Source organism: Notechis scutatus, chromosome 7 (genome assembly GCF_049901735.1).
Source record: "Notechis scutatus isolate UNSWTSFEM ecotype Mainland chromosome 7, rNotScu1.2, whole genome shotgun sequence".
NCBI lineage: Eukaryota > Metazoa > Chordata > Lepidosauria > Squamata > Elapidae > Notechis > Notechis scutatus.
Window position 1 is genome coordinate 25,430,193 of NC_142015.1, and position 19,364 is coordinate 25,449,556.

General features: G+C 45.6%; 1 protein-coding gene across 3 annotated transcripts; it reads left to right on the forward strand.

The window, feature by feature from the left end:
• Window positions 1-1,087: 1,087 nt before the first annotated feature.
• On the forward strand, window positions 1,088-17,591 carry MFRP (membrane frizzled-related protein). 3 transcript variants are annotated; one of them, XM_087970163.1, is made up of 13 exons: window positions 1,088-1,493; window positions 1,905-2,046; window positions 3,265-3,396; window positions 5,151-5,312; window positions 7,366-7,594; window positions 8,746-8,876; window positions 10,502-10,627; window positions 10,795-10,871; window positions 11,559-11,707; window positions 12,329-12,459; window positions 14,830-14,964; window positions 15,363-15,493; window positions 16,594-17,591. In XM_087970163.1, exons 1-13 carry the CDS (start codon window positions 1,359-1,361, stop codon window positions 16,816-16,818), a joined length of 1,905 nt encoding a protein of 634 aa, XP_087826289.1. In that variant the 5' UTR covers window positions 1,088-1,358; the 3' UTR covers window positions 16,819-17,591. The 3 variants fall into 3 exon arrangements, with proteins under 3 accessions (XP_087826289.1, XP_087826291.1, XP_087826290.1); XM_087970165.1 differs by having other exon boundaries at window positions 10,556-10,627; XM_087970164.1 differs by having other exon boundaries at window positions 1,089-1,493; window positions 15,366-15,493.
• The last annotated feature ends 1,773 nt before the right edge of the window (window positions 17,592-19,364 follow it).

Sequence of the window (19,364 nt, forward strand, 5' to 3'; positions counted from 1 at the left end):
GCGCAATCGCTCGACGGGCAACGGCTTGGAATGTGGGCGTCTTAGCAACGTGCCCAGTCCTGCGGAAAGGGCTGCGCTGCCAATGGCACTTTTGACGCAACGCTAATAAGGAAGCGTGATTTGGGCAACCGAGGAGAGACAGGGACTCCTCGGGTTACGACCAAAATTGGTGACTGAATCTCTGTGGCTAAGCAAGCATGTTAAGCAAGTCGCACCCAATGTTGGGAGCTTTTTCGCCGGGGTAGTTAAGCAGAATCCCTGCCGTTGCTGTGAATCACACAGGCGGTTTAAGGAAATCTGGCATCTCCCGTTGGTTTTGTTTGTTGTTGGAAGCTGGCTGGGAGGATTGGAAACAGCGATCCCGTAAACTCACCCCCACCCCCTGGGATGTTGTAACTGGTCATAAATAGATGGCCATTGTCAAGGGCCTGAATTGTGATCATGTGACAGGCAGTCCTCGACTTACAACAGTTCATTTAGTGACCTTTCAAAGTTACAACGGCTCTGAAAATTGTGAAAAAAGTTTTTCACAATTCTATTCCATTCCATTCCATTCCTTCATTCTTCTCTTCTCTTCTCTTCTCTTCTCTCCTCTCCTCTCCTCTCCTCTCTTCTCTTCTCTTAATTTCATTCCATTCCATTCTACCCTATCCTACCCTACCTTCTATTTATTCCATATTCTATTCTATTCTATTCTATTCTATTCTATTCTATTCTATTCTATTCTATTCTATTCTATTCTATTCTATTCTTGTACCCTACTCTACTCTACTCTACTCTACTCTCTCAGTTTGAAGAACTTGGCCATCCTGTTTTGTTTGTTTATGGGACCCTTCATGACACTTGCACTATATTTAGCAGGATCTACTCTGCAAAAGTACAACTCTTTTTCACCACCATTTCTAACATCCAACCCAAATTGGAAAAGATAAATATATGCCCATTTTAAGAGACGTTCTGCTTGTTTAGAAGACCTGGTCTAGCTGGGCAGTGCTGTGTCTTTAAAAGCACCGTAGCCCATGCCAGGGCCTCTGACCTGGCCATGTCCTCAGCTGAGTTGGATTAAGGCGCTGGGGCGCCTAGTGGCTTTCATGCTTGCACATTCTTTCATTTCCTAGCAGCTTAACCAGTCCCTTCTCCCCCACGCTCGGTTGGCCAGGGATGAGCTGTGGTCTTGAAAGGAAGACAAGGGCCAGTTGGTTGAATTAACCCATCGCCCTCACCGGGAAAGGGAAAAAATCCATCAATTTGCGGCCATCATCTCACCCTTTGGGCAGCCTTCACCAAGGACAAGAACCTCTGGTCCATGCGTTGAACATCAGAAGGTTCCTGGGAGAACTGACACTGCAGAAAGCCGGATGCCACAGGAAGGGGGGACATGTGGCAGCCCCAGACAGGCAGGGATCCTGTCCACGTATCCCCCAGCCTCCTTCCTGGCTATGAAGGACTTCACCGAGGTGATCTTTCAACCAGAGGCACAGGATCAAAACCAGGTAGGCAGAAGACCAGCTGTTTGAGAATGCTTTGAGCTCCATATCTCTATCCAACAAGGACCAGGGAATGTCCATTGTCCAACCCTTGTGTGTTGCATGATTGTGGCCATCCTAATGACCTTTTTTTCCTTCCTGGGGAACCCCTGTTAAGGACAACCCCACAAAATTCAGTTAGAACATGGTTAGGGCTGTACGGTATTTTCATTCTGGCTTCTTCTGCTGCTTGGTGGGTTTAATTGACATTTTGTGGGGCTACTCAGTCCCAAAGTGCACTTTTATTATTTGGGACTGTCCTTTTTCGACTCCAAAATGCCAAAACTGGTTTGCAAGAAAAACGGAGGGTTACTTAAAAGGGAGGGGAGACTACAGGAGACTTAACAGATTTAAAATGCCTCATTTTCTATGCCCCAGGAGACTGTCGTGCTGTCTTTGCCACCGAACTTGCTGACTGAGTTCTCCAATCCCGTGTTTGAGGAGGATGGCGAGACGCTGACCCAGAACCAGCGGGAGGAAGAAAAGGGCAATGATGCCAAACTCACCGCCAATGGATTTGGTAGCAATAAGTCTATGTTTTGGAGGGGCGCTAAGATGGAATAACAATGTCAACAAGATGGGGAGAGTCAGTTTGGCGTTAAAAATGAAGAGGCTGGCCTAGAAAACCAAGAGGATTTGAATTCAAGTCTTCTTTAGCCCAACCCACCACGCCAGGGAGTTGCTGTTACCAAAAGAGAGCATTATGAATCTTGCCTTGAGTTGTACTAAAGCGGGGGTCTTTAAACTTGACAGCTTTAAGACTTGTGGACTTCAACTCCCAGAATTCCTCCTCCTCCAGTCATGTTAGCTCAGGAATTCTGGGAGTTGAAGTCCACAAGTCTTAAACTTGCCAAGTTTGAAGACCCTTGTACTAAAGCAAGGTTGGGATAGAAATCTCTTAAGGATAATAGTTATAGAGGAGATGGTTTTGTGGTGCATCATTTCAGGGTTGTTAGTTTATATTTTAGTGGTTGTCCACATCCAAGTAGGATGGACTCCAACTTCCATCACTGAGACAGAAGAATTCAGAGCTATGCTGCCCAGGGGGAGTTGTGGGAGCTGAAGTCCAACAGGCAGGCACGCAGGCAAGAAGGAAGGAGAGATAGGAGGGGAAGGAAGGAAGGAAGGAAGGAAGGAAGGAAGGAAGGAAGGAAGGAAGGAAGGAAGGAAGGAAGGAAGGAAGGAAGGAAGGAAGGAAGGAAGGAAGGAAGGATAAGGACAAAAAGATAAGGAAAAGGAAAGAAGGAAGATAAGGAAGAGGAAGAAAGGAAGGAACGATAAAAAAAGGAAGGATGGAAAGATAAGGAAAAGGAAGGAAGGATGAAAAGGAAGGATGGAAAGATAACAAAAAGGAAGGAAAGAAAGATAAGGAAGAGGAAGAAAGGAAAGAAAGATAAGAAAAAGGAAGAAAGGAAGGATAAGGAAAAGGAAGAAAGGAAAGATAAGGAAGGAAGGAAGGAAGGAAGGAAGGAAGGAAGGAAGGAAGGAAGGAAGGAAGGAAGGAAGGAAGGAAGGAAAAATCTCCAAGTCCTGCAAGATTTTCTTTGGCTTTTGGCTGGATTTCTGATTTCTGGATTTAGAGCAACATGTAAAAAGTCTTCTGCTCCAGTCTCTCTTCCAGAGGTCCTTCTTGGGGCTATCACAAGAGGTCATCAGAACACCCAGGAAGGGAGTGGGAGGTCGACCTACCGGTGGGTAGGGGTACCATGACGGCCAAATTGCTTTTCCTACCCTGCAGCTCAGCAAATGCGAGAGGCGGCCAGCAAGAAATTCAAGCCAGACTGCAAATTTTCCTGGCTTTGTGTGACCATCCTGACCCTTCTGCTTCTCCTGCTCCTGGCATTGCTTGTGGGCATCCTAGTCACCTACCGTAAGTTCTGGATTGAGGGGTGGGGTCTTGGAGGGGCATTCCTGCAATTTAAGCCCATCCTGGGCCAATACGGTCTTGCTTTGGTGGTGGCAAAAGCCGGTGGTGGCACCATGATGTCTCCCTGAAGCTATGTGGGCAACAAAGGCAGGGCACCATAGCTGGGGCTGCCCTTTGCTCCTTTTGTGCTACCAAGACCCCAAAGGTCATGCACTTTAATTCCAAGAAGACTTGGACCGAGAACTGGAAGCTGACTTTGTCGATGGCATTCAAAGAAAATCAATATAAAATGTTTTGTAGATGGCACTTAGCGCCGGCACGACTGGCGAAAATGTATCCAACCTTGAAACCAGAATGCTGGAAGTGCAAACAAAAGAAAGGAACATTTTTCCATATGTGGTGGCAATGTATAGAGGTCAAAAAATACTGGAAGAAAATACAGAGATGGCTTTTTGAGATTACAAAATATAAATTGAATTTGGAACCCGAAACGTTTTTATTAGGTATGATCAAAGGGAATTTGAGTAAAGATAAAAGATACCTTATTGTACACATCTTAACTGCAGCAAGAATCACGTTAGCACAAAATGGGAAGAGTGATAAAATACCAGCAGATGAAGTTTTGATTCAAAAAATAATGGACTCCGCTGAACTAGATAAATTCACTATGGAACTGAAAGGCAAAGAGGATCGAGAATACTCTGCAACATGGGACAGGTGGTACGAATGGGTGAAGGATAAGGATAAAAATAATGTATAGTCACAAAATAAGAAACATGTATATACAATGACACAATAACTGTTTATGGAAATGAGATTTTTGTATTTTTTGTTTTTAAAGAATACAATTTTAAAAAAAAATCCAAGAAGCCAACATTCTTGAACACAAAGAGGGATTTATTTTCAGGTCCAAATAGGCTAAGACAGCCTGTTCTTTTCATGTCAACAGCTACATGGAAAGATGTCCACCAGACCTTTTGTTGGATCTCAATCTTGAAGAGCCATCCTTTCTTCAACCATCCCCATTGGGTGAAGCTAAGCCAATGTTTCTCAACCTTAGCTGGTTGAAGATGGATGGACTTCAACTCCCAGAATTCCCCAGATGTCCATCAGACCTTCTAGTGGATCTCAGTCTTGAAGAGCCGTCCTTTCTTCATCCATCCCCTATGGTTGTAGCTCCTTGGCAGGTTGAAAATGGGTGGATTTCAATTCCCAGAATTCCCAGCCAGCTTCAACCTGCCAAGGTTGAGAAATACTGCTCTAAGCAATGGACCTGTAGTCTTCACACAACAACTCCTTTTTCCATTAGCCACCCCAGCTGAAGTGGGCGGGAGCTGAACTGGGAAAATGGGACTGGGAAGATGACTGGGTAAATGGGATGCCCCCACTCCTTTCTCACCTAAAATCCTGCCTCCCCATGGGCTGGGATCCTGTTTGCAGATGGCGGGGTGTAAAGCAGGAGCTGGGATTGATCTGGCAAAGGGTGGATTTTTATTTTTATTTTTGGCAAGTTGGTGACTCAGTGTGATTAATTCTCTCCAAAAGCTTAAACCCCAGGTATTATTTCTTGCTCTTTAATTTATTTTTCTAAAGGTACATTTTGACTTTCAGGAGTCATGTATAGGAATCAGGCTGAAAAAGGCAGGGAGTGGGCGAGAACAAGGAACGGAGCTTTCAAGGCCCAATTTTCCCAATGTTGGTGTCTTTATTCTTTTCCTCGTCAATTTCTCTCTCTCTCTTTTCTTTCCTGGAGACAGAGCTGAAGTCCCCTCCTCCAAGCAAGCCCACTCTTGAGAGTTTCCTTGGGCACAAGGTCGCCAATGTCACCTTCACTTCCATCAGGAGGACTTCTTGGGACCCCATCTCCACCACTAGCCCTTCCCAGCGAGAGCTTCAGGGAACCACAAATCCAGGGCCTTGTGAGTACCGGTTACTGCTGGGGCTGTTTCTCTAACCTGGTTTGTTTGGCCTGGGGATTGGGATTGTGGTGTTCCTCGACCGATGCTGGACCTCATAGTGTCCAGCTGCCACTTGAGAACTTACAAGAAGGAGAAAGGCAGACTTTCTCCATCTAAAAAATACGGTGTTTCATAGACAACATCTATTCCATTTTTATGAATCAGCATGTTTTAAAATGTAGCTTTATGTATAACTATATATAATTTATATATCATTTCTTGAATTCGGAGTGGTGCGGTGGCCTAGAGGTAGAGCTCTCACCTCACAACCAAGACGCTATGAGTTCAATCCTAGGTCTAGGCAGATATTTCTCTCTCTCTGGGCACACTGAGAATGTATCTGCTAAACAAAACTCTGCATTGGTGACAGGAAAGGCATCTGGCCATGAAAACATTCTGCTACCTCCATTCAGTTGCCCAGACTCCACCCCGCAAGGGATTATGGGGTCGTTAAAAGATGATGATGATTTCTTTACAAAATGGACTACACCCATGATGGTGAGCCTATGGCATGCATGCCCACAAGTGGCACTCAGAGGCATTTGTGCTGGCACGTAAGCCACAGGCAAACTTACCTCACTGTGCATGTGCACGCCTCACAGCTGATTTTTTTTCAGTTGGTTTGAGGTCTTTTTCTGCCTCTCAGAGGCTTGGAAAAAGTCTCTGCAAGGCTTTTCAGGATGAATGATAGGCCCGTTTCGTCACTTCCTGTAATACCGGAAGTGATGAAACGGGCCTATAATTTGTCCTGAAAAGCCTTGCAGAGGATTTTTCCAAGCCTCTGGGAGGCAGAAAAAGGTCTCAAACCAGCCAAAAAAAATCATCTGTGAGGTGCAGTGCAGGTAAAAGGGGGAGGAGATTGCACATGCGTGCACAAGGGGGCATGGGGAGGGGGCACACATTGCATTCTGGGTGTTGGCACACGAGTGCGTGTGCACTGACGCATGTGCACTGGTGCGTGTGCAATTTTTGGCACAGGAGCCCACTGGACTACACCTTTCTATCTCATATGTACATGTATAGAAGGAGCACATAGTAATATAATTTTATTAGTTATCCATGTGCTCCATATCAAACTTTTCTTCACAATGGACCCCCCCACCCTTTAAATACCTTTTGTGGCCACAGACCATGGCCATCCCAAGACTTCACTCAAGATTTAAATCATAAAGTTTCTTCAAACTTTCGCGGACCTCATGTCATGAGATCGTGCCCCCTACCAGGCATCCGTGGACCACAGGTTGACAACCACTGTTCTATCATCATCTTTTAATGACCCCCATATTCCCTTGTGGGTTGGAGTCTGGGCAACTGAATGGAGCTAGCAGAATGTTTTCATGGCCAGATGCCTTTCCTGTCACCAATGCGGAGTTTTGTTCAGCGGATATATTCCCAGTGTGCCCAGAGAGAGAAATATCTGCCTCTAACTAGGATCAAACTCACCGCCTCCTGATTGTGAGGCGAGAGCTCCACCTCTAGGCCACCGTACCACTCCAATAACCACTGCTCTATGTCATACACTAAATAAGCCCACAACACACTATGAGGTCGCTCAATCCATCAGTCTGATGTGAAGCCCTCTAACTCCCATCATTCCCACCCAGCCTGGCCATTGCTGGGAACTTTAACCCAATATTTGGAGAACATCAAGGAAAATATTGACCTTCACTGAATCTAGTCTCTAACACATACAGATGTGGAATAGCTAAGTAGAAGAGCTGTGTCCTCACAATGCCTTGCTTTGTAAGCTTCCCAACCACGTTCACAACACACACTGAGCTTTTTCTTTTTCTTTCTTTTTTTTTTTGCAAAAAGTGTGTTTGTCTTGTCTTCACTGGCCATGCTGGTGGAGGATGAAAGATGTGTGTTCACATATCTGGAAGAGGTGAGGTTATGGTGATGTTCTAACCATGTCAACATCCTTGCTTGGTCTTGAGTCCAAGCCAGCTGCTCTAATTTAATAGTTCTTTCTCTGAAGAGTTGCTTCGTTCTCTTCCTTCTTCTTCTTCCGTAGTGTGTGGAGGTGAACTTGGAGGCCCCGAGGGCACCTTTAGCTCTCCCAACTACCCCGATCCCTACCCACCTAACGTCCTCTGCCACTGGCACATCCAAGTGAAGTTGGGGATGGTGATTCAGCTGAAAATAGAAACCATGGATTTGGAGGCTTCAGATCTGTGCTTCTACGACCGGCTGGAAATCTACGAGGAATCAGATAGTCTCTCCCTTTGGGACGGGAGTACCAGGTAGGTAGCATACCATAGAGAGGAGGAGGAGGACTGGACCTCTCAGTGTGCCTACATGTGTTTAGCTACTAGATGGGATGGATTTTAGTTTTCTGGATCCTCCATCCGGATGATTGAGACAAGCCAGCAACCAGAAAGTACCTGCGTTTTAAGGACTTCGCCATTGAATTGGATAAGAGCAATGCCAAAAGGCATATCCTGTAACCAAGTAGGTAGGATAAATGTTAAGGAAGATTATTTATTCTTGCCTATGGTCCCCCTAGTGGTGAGAGCTGGAAATGTTTGCTTACTTATTGATTTGTTCATTTTGTTTTTATACTCTCTAATCCACCAAGAGCTACTCAAATTCTATTAGACTAATAAGGAATGAACAGGAGGCAATTAACTTCCATATCCGTTGTTTCAAGTGGGATGTCTTAAACTTTCAAATGCCATTGCTTTTCCATATTTTGCTTTCGAACCTTGTAAATCCCTCTAGAAGGAGAGTTTTTAATTGGTTTTTTAAAAAAACCTCGCCTTAATTTCTCGTTTACAAATATGTTTCAACATAGAAATAAGGAGAAATTTTCTGACAGTGAGAACAATCAACCAATGGAACAGCAGAAGTTGTGGGAGCTTCATCCCTGGAAGCTTTCAAGAAGAGACTGGACTGCCATCTGTCAGAAATGGTGTAGGGTCTCCTGCTTGGGGGGGGGGTTGGACTAGATGACCTACAAGGTCCCTTCCAACTCTGTAAATCTGAAATTAATCTGAAATTAAATCGATGTTGAAATGATCAATGATCCAATTCAGCATTTCATCCAATTTGGTGTCATCTACTTCAGCCTTAAAATCTCATTCTGATGCCCAGCTGAGAATACATGATGGAAGGGTGGTCAGCTCTCCAACAGCCAAAGGAAAAGTGGAAATGTTAAGTCATTAAGTGAAGCAGTCACTAATTGAAACCCCAATGGTGCTTAGGATCTTATTTCAGCTTTGTTGTGCAAATCTGTGAAGGTTGTAACTGTGAGGGTTGGTCATTGTGAAATTATTGTTTCAATATTGTCAGAACTGTGAATGGTCACTGCACGAGGACTGCCTGTAGATTTCTCTCCAGGGGAAGCGGGGCTCCACAGCTCCTTGCTCCCTTACTTACATGGCGACTTTTACAGGTACTGTGGCATTGTAGCCCCAGCGACTATCAACACCAACTCTAACCAGATCAAAGTTGGCTTTGTGTCCGATGATAATACTGCCCCCTCAGGGTTCACGGCGAGGTACCGGGCCATCCTCCCCAGTGAAAGTAAGTGCCGGCTATTTCTTGAATGGGGAGGAATTTGAGGCTGCTGGAAACTTGCTTTTGGGTGGGAGGGAGTTGGGTGTTTTGTTTTGTTTTAACATGGAACCATGATTTTCTATGCCTGAAGTAATGGGAATGACATGAAAGAGATTGGAACCATGCAACTTCCGAAGACATTTAAAGCAAAAAAAAAAAAAACAGCCACTCACTGACCAGGTAGAAGAAGACAATATTTAAACCCATCAGTGCAATAACACAGCCCAATTTGACCAGGGAAAGGGTTACAGCTGATCTCTGTGCTAGTCAAATCGGTGGGGAAAATGGAAGACATATTTTATTTATGGTTGTTCTTTCTGAGTTAAGTGTCCTAGAACAGGGGTCTCCAATCTTGGTTGGTTGAGGAATTCTGGGAGTTGCCAAGGATGGAGCCCCCTGCTTTAAAGTGTTAAGAACTGAAGATGTAAAGAGCGTCTCCAAAGAAGACCCCCTTCTTGAGATGTTCTCATACGTTCAAATGTCCGGATATATAGCAAAAGTTAGCCTCCTGCCCACAAAACAGCTTAGCATCAGCTTTAAGAAGAGATGTAGACTATGGGCAGGATCCCCAACCTTTTCGACGCCGCGGCCCGGTTCGGCGTCAGCTGGGCGCCGCGCCCGGTTCGCGTCAGCTGGGCGCCGCCATCTTTTTGACGAAAAATCACTTCCGGTTACGTCACCGGAAGTGATTTTTCGTCAAATGCGGCGCCAGCACTTCTGGTGAGCTTTTGGGTAGAAATGGCTTTCTACCCGGAAAAGCTCACCAACATGGCGCCGCCATCTTTTGACGAAAAATTGCTTTTTTACCAAAAAGATGGCGGCGCCCAGCAACCAGCGGCCCGGTAAGGCTTGTTCCGCGGCCCAGTACCGGTCCGCGGACGGCGGTTGGGACCCCTGCTATAGGGTATCAAATGCATCATGGTTGGGGATGGAGACTGGAGAAGACCTCAGGATACGGCTGTCTCTCCAGTTATCAGCTACCCAAGAGAATACTGATTTGTCTCACGACGAAGACAACGGTTGCCCTCGTATCAAGGACCAAATGGGAAAATTGCCGTAATGTTTCGCGGAACGAACATTCACAATTAGCTCAGCGCTGATTTATTACTCAGAGTCACATGGATGCATTGGCTAATTTTATCCTCAGAACGTGGGAAAGTTCTAAATTGGTGAGGGAAACAAAAGACAGCTTGCGTGGCACTTTTAAGCTGGCTTAAAATCTTTTGACATTGGGTAGAATAAAGACTGAGCGTTACTTGGGCATCACGAGCCAAGCAATGACAAGATTGGTGCTTTTCTTTCTCCTCTTTCTCCTCCTCCATCTCTTCTCCTCCTCCTCCTCCTCTTCCCCCATCTCCTCCCTTCTTCTTTCTCTTCTTCTTCTTCCTTCTCCTCCTCCACCACCACTCCTCCTTCCCCCTCCCCTTTTTTCCTTGCTTTTTCTCCTCCTTCTTCATACTCTTGCAAAGCTACATTGCCAGAAGTATCTAGAAGAAGAAGGGAGTCAAGTCAATTGCAACCAATTCCAAGATAGACTGGGTTTGATCTGAACCTTTAACTCCTTGACTTCCAGAGGCCTATATTTATTCTAGAGAACTGCTCCTGGGATGAATTCTTCTGTGACCAGGGACGTTGCCTTCTTCCAGCCTATGTGTGTGATGGTCATCAGGACTGCCTGGACAACAGAGATGAAGCCAATTGCAGTGCCAGGCATACAGGTATGGTACCCACACAAGCAGGAAAAGTTACTGTGACTCTGCTTCACGTCAGGAGGAGAAGAGAAGAAATTGGAAAAATAAAGAGACGGGAAGATATTGCAGGTATAACCAGAAAAGTGCCAGTAACAAACCCATGACCATCTACGGTGTTGGTTGTCTCTTTCCAGGTTGTGGTGGGAGCTTGACCAGCCTGGAGGGACAGTTCTTCTCCCCAAACTACCCCAAACCATACCCACATCTACAGGTGAGTGAAGACTTTTGAGGGGGGCAAGCTTGGGCCTTGGGGACCCATTTTGCCCCAGAAGTCTCACCTTCCAACTCTATCACTGTATCCCTTTCTGGGGAAGCCTGGCCTTTAAGGATTGGACCTGGCTCTACCGGATAGATAGATAGATAGATAGATAGATAGATAGATAGATAGATAGATAGATAGATAGATAGATAGATAGATAGATAGATAGATAGATAGAAGATAAGAGTGAGAGACAGAGAGAGAAATTTTGAGTCTGAGAAATTTTCACTTGGAAATTTAAACCTTAGTGGTTTAAAAAAAAATGGGCCTCCTACAATGATGGAGTCTGAGTAAGGGAGGAAAAACAGTCCCATACAAAGATCCCGTGGTCAACACATAGCAAAGCATTTCATCCCAACTCTTTTGGATTAATTCTTCATGTTCATATTGTTGAAGATTCCAACCAAAAAAGAAGAGTCCAGTTCCCATAATTTTGAGGTCTTTGTCTTCATGCCCCTCTTTCCTCCCAACCAATGATACATACATGTTCAAAGGTATCTAGGGGGATACTAGATGAAAAGGTTTGGGACTCTCTTCCAGATTTTTACCACCCCTTGTAACACCCCTCTTTCTTAGCATGGAGCTCCTCACCCTCCCCTCTCCGCTTATCTCCTAGATTTCTCTTCTCTTCCCTTCCAGATTTGCCTCTGGCACATCTCTGTGCCTGTGAACCACGTGATCCAACTGCAATTCTACAACTTCAGCCTTGAGTCCCACAAAGACTGCAATTTTGACTTTGTGGAGGTGTACGACAGTGCCGCCATGGGGGCCAGCAGCCTCATGGGTCGGTAAGTTGGACTCTTGCACACACACACACACACACACACACACACTCTTCTTCTTCTTCTTCTTCTTCTTCTTCTTCTTCTTCTTCTTCTTCTTCTTCTTCTTCTTCTTCTTCTTTCTTCTTTCTTCTTTCTTCTTTCTTCTTTCTTCTTTCTTCTTTCTTCTTTCTTCTTCTTCTTCCTAGTGTAATCCTGCAGGTGCAGGGTCCATCTTTTGGATCATTGAACACCAGTTTGCATGGTCAGCTGCGTCTTTGGGACGCAGGCCCACTGCTTGCATATCTTTGTTGATGGTGTCTTGCCACCTCTGTTTTGAGTGCCCGCAAGGTCATCAGCCATTGACTTCTAGTTGGTAGGCAGTCTTGGCCATGGTTGAAGGTGCTGCTCTCTGGACGTGTCCATACCAGCAGAGCTGGCCTTTTCCCATCTTCTCTATAATTGGTGCCACACCAAAATGTTGTCGAATGGTCTCATTTGTGATGTGATCAACACACACTCCTGTGCTCCTTATGGAAAAATCCATATGGGCACGCTCACTTTGGCTCCAGGTTCTTGGCTGCATTGACCCCTAAAGTAACCATCCCACATTTCCAGAGTTGAGTTTGATTTTTCTACTCTCTGCAGATTCTGCAACTCCAATAAGCCTCCTGTGTTGACTTCATCCCAGCACATCATGACCATCCTGTTCGTGGCTGACGAAGAGATTGCGGATAATGGGTTCATTGCTATCTACCGTGCCCAAAACCTGAGTGAAAGTAGGTAATGGTGGCTCTGTTGAGGCTAAATGATGCAGCTAGTCATCTGCTCACCTCTTGCCCCCCAAAAGTGGGGCAGACCTGACCTGGAATGGGAAGCTAAGCAGGGTTAATGATTGGATGGGTAGCTGCCCTGGGAAATAAATCAAAAGGAAACAAAAGGAAAATGCAGAAAGAATATTTGTAGTTCAAGGTAGAATGGTGGAGTGCTTGGTGTTCTCTGAACTTGGTGGTTTTGTTGAAGAGGTTTCATTATCCAACTAGGTAACTTCATCTAGTGCTAGAAAGCGGGGTTGTCTTCTGTTTATATATCATAGGTTACGCTGTCAGTGTTGGTGGGAATATTGATTTCATGTGGGGTCCTTGGTGCTCTCTGAGCTTGGTTGTTTTCTTGCAGACATTTAATGATCAAACTAGGGAACAGTATCGGTACACTGATGATGTCCCCCAGTGGAAACATCTGCAAGAAAACAACCAAGTTCAGAAAGCACCAAAGATCCTCCTCCTCCTCCCCTCTCCTCCTTCCTCCTCTGCCTCCTCCTTCTCTATAAATTATTCAGGTGTCCCAGCCAAGTAGAGAAAGGCTGAACTTGATCCAAGTCTCATGAGAAGCGTTGTGGTCGCTTGTTTATAATCTCTGTTCTTTCTGAGATGGAACACAGTTTTGGTTTCTTGATTCCTGTAATTATGGTTCCATTTTCCCAGGCAAACTAAAAAGACCTTTTGAGAAGTCCTCCCCATCCACAAGATGTGTGGGGTTGTGTTTATATAAGCAGAAGGATTGTGTTTACAATTTCATAATTGGATAGAAAGACAGACAGATCAGCATTTCTCAATTCTGGCAACTTTTTAAGATGTGTGGACTGAAATTCCCAGCCTTGCTAGTGGAGGAGGTTCTTGGAGTTTGAATCCACACCTCTTAAAAGGGGCCAAGGTTAAGGAGTAATGCTGTGAATGGATGGATGGATGGATGGAAGGATGGATGGATGGATGGATGGATGGATGGATGGAAGGATGGGTGGATGGATGGGTGGATGGATGGATGGATGGATGGATGGAAGGATGGATGGATGGATGGATGGATGGATGGATGGATGGATGGATGGATGGATGGATGGATGGAAGGATGGAAGGATGGATGGATGGATGGATGGATGGATGGATGGGTCAGTGGGTGGAGAGAGGGAGGGATGGATGGAGGGATTTGATGTTGGAAAAATAATGGTGCAAATTTTTGATACAGGCATTGGCTAATTGCAAAAGCACGAAAAGTTATCTTCAATTCTCAGCAGGCTTTTTGAACTGATTGTGTTACCTCTTCTGCCTTCACCCCACCATCCCTGCAGTGATACAAAGCCTTCATTATAAATTGTGTAGCTGCACAACACAATAAAATAATAGAAATCATTAACAAGGAAATGACCTAAACTGGTGTCTTCTCTGGTATTCTCTTGAAGATGTGTTGCACTTCCTTCTGTTCCTTTTTTTTAAGCATTGTGTAAATGGACATCCTGTGTCTTCCACTGTGTTAATCTAAGTGTTGGCAAGAAAGTCATAGCAAGTGTGTTAAAGGTGCAGGCCACGTGGGCAGGTGATCTAATCAGACAAAATGCTCATCCTTCTGTAAACTGTTGCCTGGAATCCAACTTTGAAAGATACAAACATTAACTTTCACGCATGACCGCTTCACTTACAGGCTAAACAGTTAATAAATCACTGCTTCAAGCAGCCAGCTTCTGCAGGAGCTCAGCTGAGATTGAGGAGATGGCAATCTGGTGTCAATGAATCCCTGCCTTCAAATCGATGAATCTAAGTGGAAGACAAACACTTGTCAAAGGTTTTCTGGCCATGCTGGGGTCAACAGGTTGTGCTAAGACCGAGCTTTGTGCCTGAGCTATTTGCAGTGCATTTTTCCAGATGCTCTGATTTTTTATTTTCAACTGAAGAATTGAGGCGATTATTTTCAAGCAAGGCACGAGAATAATCTGGATTTCTTCTGGGAATCTCTGGCTTCAAAGAGAAAGGCCATGGGTGGTAGACATCTTCTTCACTATTTTAAGCAATGCTCCTCAACTTTGGCAGCATGGAGATGGATGGACTCCAACTCCAAGTAGACATTTTCTCCATCTTAAGCAGTATTTCTCAACCTTGGTGGCTTGAAGATGGGTGGACTTCAACTCTAAGTAGACATCTTGACCAACTTAAGAAGTGTTTCTCAACTTTAACTCCTTAAAGATGGGTGGACTTTTCTGGGAGTTGAAGTCCATCCATCTTCAAGCTTTGAAGGTTGAGAAACACTGATCTTGAAAGTCCAAGGAATTATTTTCTCTAAATTCTTCTCTCTTTTCCCCGCCCATCATCCCATGCAAGAAACATGTGGACCTCTAGAATTTGTCTGCGGAAATGGCGAGTGTGTGGCCCAGGAGTTTGTGTGTGACAGCTGGAGAAACTGTCCAGATGGAAGTGATGAAGTCAACTGTACCAGCATTTCTTCCACCTCAGTGGGTGAGTAATGTACTCAGTGGGTGAGTAATTTACATGGACCAAGCTGCCTTCATTGGTGTTTGCAGAACTATGCATCACACCATCCACAGTTCAGGCCTCACCTCTGATCTCAAGCCAACTTCCTTGGAGGGTCAACTACAGTCTCTCTCCCATCCAGCCCACCATCCTCCTTTTTTCATTGGCTGGTCCAATGACGTTGAGCAAAACCTAAAAACCAACCTGATGCACCAACAGGAAACCAGACGTGTGAACTCTGGAGGACAACCTGGCTCCATTTTTCACATTTTTTTGTTTTCAATGCAGGTAGTCCTCTTCCCCACGAAAGCAGAGGACAACTCAACTCTTTACAATTGTATTCTGGTTAGTCTCTGAGATGTTCTCTTCTCTCCCCCCACTAGCAGAGGCCTCCTGTGAGCCCATCAAGATAGAAATGTGCCAAGGTCTCAGCTACAATTCCACCTCCTTCCCCAACATCTGGCTGATGATCCCCCATCAGCAGAGTGCCAAGGAGCTGCTTCAAGACTACATGGTGAGGCTGGCAGGAGGACAGAGAGGTGGGAGAAAGGGGGGGTTAGTCCGTGGGAAGAGACTCGCCATCTCCAGAGTGGGTGTTGCATGGAGAGCAAATCTCAAACTTTCAAACTATCAACACAGGGATGGTTCAGGGTTAATTTCCCACTGCATAATTAGATACCAAGAACTGGGCGGGATTTCCATGTTTTGCTAACAATATGTGGATGAGAATGACTTCTACACAGCAGCTTTAAAGATGGTCCTTGATTTGCGACCACAGTCAGGAATGTTTTGCTAAGCCAGGGCGGTTGTTAGTGAGTCACGTCCAATTTTACAACCCTTTTTTTTTTTTTGCCATGGAAGCGAATCATTACAATTGTTAAATCATATGGTCATTAAGCGAATCTGGTTCCCCCATTGAATTTGCTTGTCAGAAGGCAGCTGGGTAGGTCACAAGTGGTGATCATGTGATCCCAGGATGCTTCAACCAGGGGTGGGATTCAAATTTCTTAGCAACCAGTTCTCTGGGCATGGCCTAATTTGTGGGTGTGGCTTGGTGGCCACATGACTGGGTGGGCATCGCTTGTATGTAAATATTTGTAAATACTTATGTAAATATTGAATTTTTTTATTAAAAAAGAGCAACTTTTACCCAAAATCAGGCAAAGCAGGCAGGCAGATTGAGGAGCTCACAGAATCACAGATTCATTCAGAGATCTACCATTCTGCAATCTGCTACCTGAATCTGCACTGAAAAATAGAAGCTTCAGTCCTAAGGAAGGTTCAGCTCTGCCTTTAGATTAGCTAGAAAGAAATCCAACAATTTCCTGCTTTCTACCTAAGCTAAAGTCACAGCTGATAGTCAGAACAGCTGGATGGGGGGGGAGGAAAAACAGCTACTTACCAAAAATTAGGCAAAGGCACAAGGCAGGCAATTGGATGGCATGCATGCCAGGTAAGGAGTGAGTGGGCAGGGAGGGGCCAGCCAGTGAATTGTGCGGTAGTATTGTCCCTCAAGAGGGCAGTCCAGTTGGCAACATGGGTAAAACTCAGACCTGCAACAAAGGAATTTCTAAATTCCCAGCCCCTGACTGAGCCCAGCCCCCTCTTTTTCAGGTGCTGCGGGACCTCAGATGCTACCCTTACCTGCGTTTGCTGATCTGCAGCCTCTTTGTCCCCAAGTGCATCCCAGAAGGGGGCACCTTGCAGCCCTGTCGCTCCGTGTGTCTGGGGGCGGAAGAGCATTGCCGAAAGCCCTTGGCCCGCTTGGACATCCTCTGGCCCTTGAACTGTAGCATCCTGCCTGACTCCACCAACCCTCTGGAGTGCTTCTTGCCTTGAGGGCCCCCACCCACCCAGTGCCTGGATCAGAAGGAAGGAGGGAGGACCAGTTGGAGGCAGCCAGGAGAAGTCCCAGTCCAGAAGATCCTTTGATCTGTTGATCTTGCAGCAAGCTGTTACCAGTTGCGGTCGAACATATCTCCGGGGAGTAATCGTCCCTAAAGACCCATTCATTGACTCTCCTTCTGGACTCCACTTCTGTCTCTATCAAATTATAGATTGCAAACAGATCAAGGATCAAGTCCTAGAATCCTAGATCATGACATTGGAAGGGATCTCAAAAGGCATCTAACCTAACTTCCACTAAGTCACCTATGACAGATAACCATCCAACTTCTGAAGATCTGCGACCATGGAGAACCCAACACTTCATGAGCCAGCTTTTTCCACTAAGTGAGGGTTGTACAATTAGAAAGTCACTCTCGGTCTCAACTCCTGCTGATTCTGCAGGCACATCTGTGATGTTTTGTTGGCAAAACCAAGAATCTTCTAGAAGGGTTTTTCGTCTTCCCAGCCTTGCTCGAAGCATGATGTCCAACGACGGGCTGAGTTTGACCATGCTTAGCACTTTCCAAGATTAGTCCGGAGCAGCCACAGCCTCCCTCTGACGAGGCTTCCACATCGATTAAGCTTTATAAACCCATTTAAAAATAATAAGAATAATAAAATAATAATTATAACATCACAGGAGCTGCATCATCTTCTGGCATCATGAAATCAATCCTTAGCGGAACCCTTTAAAAACCAGTTTTTAATAAAGAGTCCACCAATTAGTCATATAGTTTTTTGAAAACTGTTCATAGCTTCTTGAGTAAACACGGAAACAATTCACCATCTGCTCCTGCAAAAGGCGGGGGGAAAAGAAAGAAAGAAACAGAGATAGAGACAGAGACAGAAAGAGAGAGAGAGAGAGAGAGAGAGAGACGGAGACAGAGGGACAGAGACAGAGAAACAGAGAGAGAGAGAGAGAGAGAGAGACGGAGACAGAGAGACAGAGACAGAGAAACAGAGACACAGAGAGAGAGTTCCTGCAACCATTCTTCATATGTTTTAGTCTCTAGGCCTTTGATCATCCTAGTTGCTCTTCTTTGCACTTTTTCCAAAGTCTCAACGTCAAATCAAAAACGTTTCCACATTTTCTTTTACAGAAAGCCAGATCTGCACTGCCTCTGGAGAATCGAGCCCAAAGGAACCACATTTTCTCCCTTTTGCATTATTTTTTTTTCGTGTCAAGGGAGGGATCAGGAAAGCAGGACATCTGTCTCCTTCCTGGTCAATGGGTGGATGGGTTCCTGCTTGAACTGCCTTACCCCGTCTGGTGTGTCTCCTCTGACCTCAGTAGAAGGACACACTCATCTGGGAAACACATGCAGACACACACTCCACAGCAGGGAGGAGTTTCATGGAGACAGCTGGCAAAGAGCAGCGTCTGCAATGGTTAGGGGGTGACCTCATCCAGATGTGGCTATCACAGCTGGGAAAACACCCAGAAGTTCTCCTGATTGCCACATGCAGCCTATAAAAAAATTGCAACCAACTGCTCCCGGCTGCCAATAGTGGAACACGCATGCATGGTGTATAGTGGTACACACAGGACACAGAGTGTCCTATGTGTCAGCAGGCAAGGGGGCATGGATTTTATTTCATGGATTAAGGGGAGGAAAACTCCAGACGACATTCAGGCAAAGACAAATGAATGACTTCCAGGTGTACTGAGAAAGGATGGGAGCAGCATCCAAGCACACATTATGCGCTAACCAAACTATGAAGCCTGGACAGATTCAGGGTTCGCGAACTTCCAATTGCTCGGAGGGTGGGGGAGAAAACCCCCTGGGAACAGGAAGGGGGAGGGCTGACAGGGTCTTTTGCCTTCTGCAACATTTCCTGTCAATTCCACCCTTTCAGCTCCTCCACGGCTGAACATCAGATATTGATTATTGGCAGTCAGAAGGGGGAGTATGGAAAAATAAGGGCAGCTGTGCCGCAGGAGCATCTTATAAAGCAGGTATGTATGCACATAAAGGTAAAGGTTCCCCTTGCACATACGTGCTAGTCGTTCCTGACTCTAGCGGGTGGTGCTCATTTCCGTTACAAAGTCGAAGAGCCAGCTCTGCCCGAAGATGTCTCCGTGGTCATGTAGCCGGCATGACTAAATGCCGAAGGCGCACGGAACGCTGTTACCTTCCAACCAAAGTGGCCCCTATTTTTCTACTTGCACTTTTACGTGCTTTCAAACTGCTAGGTTGGCAGAAGCTGGGACAAGTAATGAGAGCTCACTCCGTGACACGACGCTAGGGATTCGAACCACCGAACTGCTGACCTTTCTGATCAACAAGCTCAGCGTCATGCATGTACACATGAACAAAAAAACCTTCTTTACACAATCTACATTCAGAAGTTTCCGAGGCTTCATTTCTGTGCTTCCGTTCTGCGGGAAGCTGTTCAGTGTTCTTCGGTTGACTCCCTGCTTGTAGACAGAAATCTGTGTGTCTACGCTGGGACCCCACCCTGCTTGAACTTACAGCCAGGAATCCTTTCCCGTTAAT

What these genes read in the sequence shown, in the direction of transcription:
- MFRP (XM_087970163.1), top strand. Translation starts at nt 1,359, where the DNA reads ATGCCACAGGAAGGGGGGACATGTGGCAGCCCCAGACAGGCAGGGATC. An exon ending in ACTCACCGCCAATGGATTTG is followed by an intron (nt 2,047 to 3,264) that starts GTAGCAATAAGT and finishes CCTACCCTGCAG; the next exon opens with CTCAGCAAATGCGAGAGGCG. An exon ending in TGCCCAAAACCTGAGTGAAA is followed by an intron (nt 12,460 to 14,829) that starts GTAGGTAATGGT and finishes ATCCCATGCAAG; the next exon opens with AAACATGTGGACCTCTAGAA.